General features: G+C 41.0%; 1 protein-coding gene across 1 annotated transcript; it reads left to right on the top strand.

Moving 5' to 3' along the window:
- The first annotated feature begins 3,442 nt into the window (after positions 1–3,442).
- On the top strand, positions 3,443–4,396 carry LOC137005015 (olfactory receptor 1E16-like). The gene has a single exon (XM_067365760.1). The coding sequence runs from the start codon at positions 3,443–3,445 to the stop codon at positions 4,394–4,396; it is 954 nt and encodes a 317-aa protein (XP_067221861.1).
- The last annotated feature ends 652 nt before the right edge of the window (positions 4,397–5,048 follow it).

The following is a 5,048-nucleotide window of genomic DNA, read 5'->3' as shown; positions in this document are numbered from 1 at the left end:
ATGTTTATACCAGTAATAAATCCCTCCTCACGCGCTCCCAGGACAGCTGCAGTCTGCTCGAAGCGCGTTCCATAACCTCCAGCATCTCCGAAAAACGCCGCGCAGGGACATCTTCTGTTCTCTGGGGCTTTGGACCAAGAGAGCACTCGCTCCTGAGTCCAAGGATGTTAAAAATAAAACATCGACGTCATCCGCCAAAAGCGCGTCCTCGTCAGTCGCTTCAGCTTGAGAAAGACTGACACCCCTCTCAAATTCTTCAGCGAGCTCCACCTGCGACTCCATGATTACAATCGCCGCTGAGCCTCAGCACGAGCAGGGCCGGAACCACCAGGCAGCGGTGTTGGCACCTCTCCCCTCGAGAAGAGGGCCAAACGAGAACGGAGCGTTTTCATAGGAAAACGCTCACAGTTAGCACAGGTAGCACCCTTGAGTACTGACCGTGCGTGCTCCTCGCCCAGACAGAAAACGCACAAGTTGTGTGTCCTCCGGTGTCAGAAACCTGGGACAAGGATCAGTACACTTCCTGAACGATTTAGCAGACCTAATTTCTTTTGGCAGAGTGAAAATGGCACGAGCAAAAGCAGTCGCGAAAAGACAAGAGGATGTCGGCTGTTTCCCCAGGCGCTCCCTTTATACGTCACGGTTCGCGTCGTTTGACGTGATAGACTGTCGTCGGCCAATAGAATTTGAGTGTGGTGATTTTTGGCATTTCGAGCACGGGTCACGGAGGACATTCCCCATAGCGCAGTCAGCGCAGAGTGGAGTTCCCTTTTCGAAAGGGAAACACGAATATTCGTTTTTTAGTAGCCCAAATATTCGAATACAATATTTTGGAAAAATGCCCATCCCTACTAGCTAGGCTAGTTCACGTAACGTACTCTGGTCAAACTGTTAACTAACCTACCAGCTGCCTGGACACAAATATTCCCCAGCAATTTGATGAGATGACTTACTGTACTCATAGGATATGGTCCCACTTCGATCACGATCAGTCTGTAGCCAGATGTGAATCAATGTGACTGACAGATGTCCTCTTCTGTAGTTAACTACTTCAGCGAGCATCTGAATCAGGCCCCGTCCACACGGAGATGTGTTTCTGTGAAACCACACAAATTTTTTATCGGATAGGCGTTTTGTCTACATGGATCCGGTGTTTTCTAATGGTGAAACCGCTATTTTTTTAAACCGGGTCCCAGAGTGGATAAATTTGAAAACGGCGTCATTGCGTTATCATGTGGACGGGGCAATCCATATATTTTCTGAAATGATGATGTCATCACCCTACATGTCGACCCTAGTCAGATGCGCTAACACCACAAAACAGCACCAACAACAGCAATAGCAGACTCTACATGCTTGTGTTCGTGCTGCAGAAGCTACTGAGCCAAAATAAAGCGTTATTTCAACAACGCTGTACTGTTCGTTCAAACCGCCGCCAGTGGGAGGGTCAAAGTAAATGACTAGTTGTGGCAACCAATCGGAATCCTCTCAAGCGAGGACCTCTACATTCCAATTGGTTGCTGCCGATCCATGTCATAGCTCATTACCATAAAGTTGACTTGATTTCAACTCTCCTCGACGCTCTCACCATCCTAGACGTGGCGCGCCGCTCTCGCTGGAGGCCCGGAGCTCGCCGCCGGCTCTTATTGAAAATGAATGACTTCCTGTCACTTTGACGCTCTCACCGCTGGCGGTGTGAACACACAGTAAGCTTTGCTATAGTTTGTGAAGTTCCTAAACGTAATTTAGGGAGGAGCGAGCCCATCTAATCTTCATATCAACAGCCAGAGTATATAAGCAGCTGCTTACCTCTCTTCAGTCTCAGCTGTTTCAGCATCCCTCCACCTCCGCAAACTCCACCTTCATTTCAGGTACCTTGCCCTATGTACTCATATCCTATATTTATTCACTGGGGGGGTGTATCAGAGCTCGAGTTGAAGAGCCCATCGAGCCCCTCCTCAGTGGACAGCAAGCCAAATTAGCTAACCTAATACCCTAAAGATTATATGGGCAAACAAACTCGTTAAGTATTCAGCGTGCAAGGTGTATGCGCATGCTCCAAGACTCCTTCGCTGCTTTAAGTGCATTTCTGTGACAGAATTACAGCGCCACGTAATGGTCTGGCATGTATACTACATCATTTTGAGCCTTTTCACTGGTTTTGTTTGGACGCAGATATTTCTTGATACGGCACCGTGTGGACGTGATTTTTTTTTAGAATGAGGAAAAAAAAAGATCGGATTGGGGTAAGCTCCGGCTACGTGTGGACGGGGCCTCAGTGAGCGAGGCAGCGAGCCAGTGAATCACAGAATGTATCGTTGGAATCAGAACGTAAACGAGATATAAGCGGGAATATCTAAATCTTACCCGGATACAGCAATTCTATTTTCTGATTGGCTGTTCAGTAGCTATATTTTCTTTTATTAGATTAACTGTCGCGTGGCAGGGCCTTCTGAACTTTATGGGAACTCGCTTGATTCTTATCCTGGAGATTTCTCTGCGTGAGAAATACAAGGTGTGGCGTGTGAGCGTGTGATCGGGTTGAAATGCGTGTGTCTCACGCCCAATGCGTGAGACTTTAGAGCTTTGCTAACTTCAAATTCCTGTCTCTCTATACAATTAAAAATATCCCCATAATATTTGCTTGACAATTTAACAATATTCGCAGCCCCAACAACACTATCTATACTAGTTGCCAATGGTATTTTACTATTATTAATAGCTTTAACTTCTTTCCAGAATTCATGCATTATTTTGCTGAAATTTCTTGGCCATTGAGTTTGCTCTCATGGTTGCCTCATTTCTTTTGCTAAACCATACAGCATATTTAAATTTAGCATTTGCCACTTTCTTTCTCTCGTATACTGGGCTATACCTCACTTTACCTGTTATGACCCAGTTTTTAAAAGCATCTCTTGCCTCCAAATGCAGTTCAGAGACATATTGAATTTAAAATAATGTGCACTAATGAGAACACAAAGGGGAATTTTGTGGCCAGTGAACAAAATGATTATCAAAACTAAAGCTGTGCCCAGAACATTTACTTCAATATACAGTAACAAGTATTACATCACTGTGTTGTATGAAAGCTCTCAAGAGATGCATCAGTAGATCTATTTGGATTCAATGACGGTGATGTCCAATGGTCTTTGCGACATGAGAGAATGAGGACGAGCATTTATAATGGACTAATTTAATTCAAAGCAGCTCACAAGCGTTCAGACACTGTCATTGTTTGCTCTGGCTCTAAAACTTTTAGATTAGCTTTAGACAAGTCTGTGATCAAATATTATGCAGAAAGTTTACATAAAGATATATTTTCAACATTTGAAAATAGATATTAAAAGCGTGAGACGACAGTTTAGTAAAGTCCATATTTTGGTTATTTCTTCATTGTAATTTATATTTTCAGCCTGTGCAAAACAACAAACGCTAAACTGCCATGAGTTTATCCCAGAATACCTCGATTGTTCATCCAGAACACTTTTTCATCACTGGGCTTACAGGAACACCATACAGCACTTATTACTATATATTCTTATTTATCATATATTTTATTTCTATAATTGGGAACTCGATAGTCCTTCTTGTTATAGCTCTTCACCGGAGCCTGCACAGTCCTATGTACATTGGTGTGTTTAACTTGGCCTTGGCAGATATTGGTGAAAGTAATGCACTGATCCCTAACATGATGAAGATTTTTTTTTCGGACTCACAGTACATCTCATACAATGATTGTTTGGCAAACATGTTTTTTGTGAACTTTTTTATTACTGTGCAGACTTACACTCTTGTTGTTCTGGCATTTGATCGTTTCATTGCAATATGTTTGCCACTAAGATATAATGCTATAGTGAATAATAAGTTCATGGCTATATTGTTTTCAGTAATATGGGCATTTAACACCTTTCTTATAACACTGTCAACATCTTTGATGACCAGACTTTCATTCTGTAAATCCAATGTGGTAGAGAGTTGGTATTGTGACTATGGAAGATTGGTGAGGATGCCATGCAATGACAGTAGCATTAATAATGTTATAGCAATCATCATTACTGCTTTTTTCCTTGTAGCACCACCATTCATTATAGTCCTGTCATATCTGGGCATTTTTATTGCTTTATGTAAAATTACAACTTGGGAAGGACGTTTTAAAGCACTGAAGACCTGTGTTTCTCACCTTTTGGTAGTTGGATCATTCTTTCTTCCCATAATATGCAATATGTTTGCTGCACCTTCTGTCAATGCCAGGATCATCAGTGGATCGCTTTCAATTGCTCTTCCACCAATGCTAAATCCCATAATTTATGTTTTAAACACAGCTAAAATCAAAGACTTAATCCGGAAAGTGTTTAACAGCAGATCTGCACCAATTAGAGGGAATGTTTCAAAATGACTGTAGTCATTGTCTATTTGTTCTTCAATCATTGTGAATTAAATTACCTAAAATTACATTTATATGTATTTCATAAATAGTTTTAGATCCATTAAGTGGAAAATAAAAGTGTACAAGCAGAAAATAAACATGTAGAGTGGACACATTAGACTTGTGTGTTGGTTAACAGCAGTGAAATGTTGTTTATTTATGAATGAATCCATCTGATTTCAAGTGTATGTAGTGTACTGTGTTTGTTACTGACCCCAAGACAAAACAAAATGAAAAGACAACATATTTAAGCAAGCAATTTGAATTATTTAATTGTTAAAATTTCTAACAGGAATACCAAAGAGCAGGTTTGGTAAAGATAATGTTTTAATAACAGTTAATGAATACAATGAACAACAGCAAAAACATGGCAGAGATGATGGTAATAAAAACAGAAGAGGCAGGTGTGGACAACAATGTTTCAATGTTCAGTATATGCTATAATCATTAAAGAAACTGTTGTGGGGAGAAGGCCAGTGAACAAATAATGCAGATTGTTTGTATACAGACCACACCCATGGCATGGTAGAAAGACGCACATAACAAACCTGAAATAATCCAGACACCTGAAAATAATGTCAACCACCAAAGTGTTATTAATTTTTTTATTTTTTTCAATGTC

Source organism: Chanodichthys erythropterus, chromosome 17 (genome assembly GCF_024489055.1).
Source record: "Chanodichthys erythropterus isolate Z2021 chromosome 17, ASM2448905v1, whole genome shotgun sequence".
NCBI classification, from domain to species: domain Eukaryota; kingdom Metazoa; phylum Chordata; class Actinopteri; order Cypriniformes; family Xenocyprididae; genus Chanodichthys; species Chanodichthys erythropterus.
This window is presented reverse-complemented; position numbering and strand designations above follow the sequence as displayed.

What these genes read in the sequence shown, in the direction of transcription:
- LOC137005015 (XM_067365760.1), top strand. Translation starts at nt 3,443, where the DNA reads ATGAGTTTATCCCAGAATACCTCGATTGTTCATCCAGAACACTTTTTC.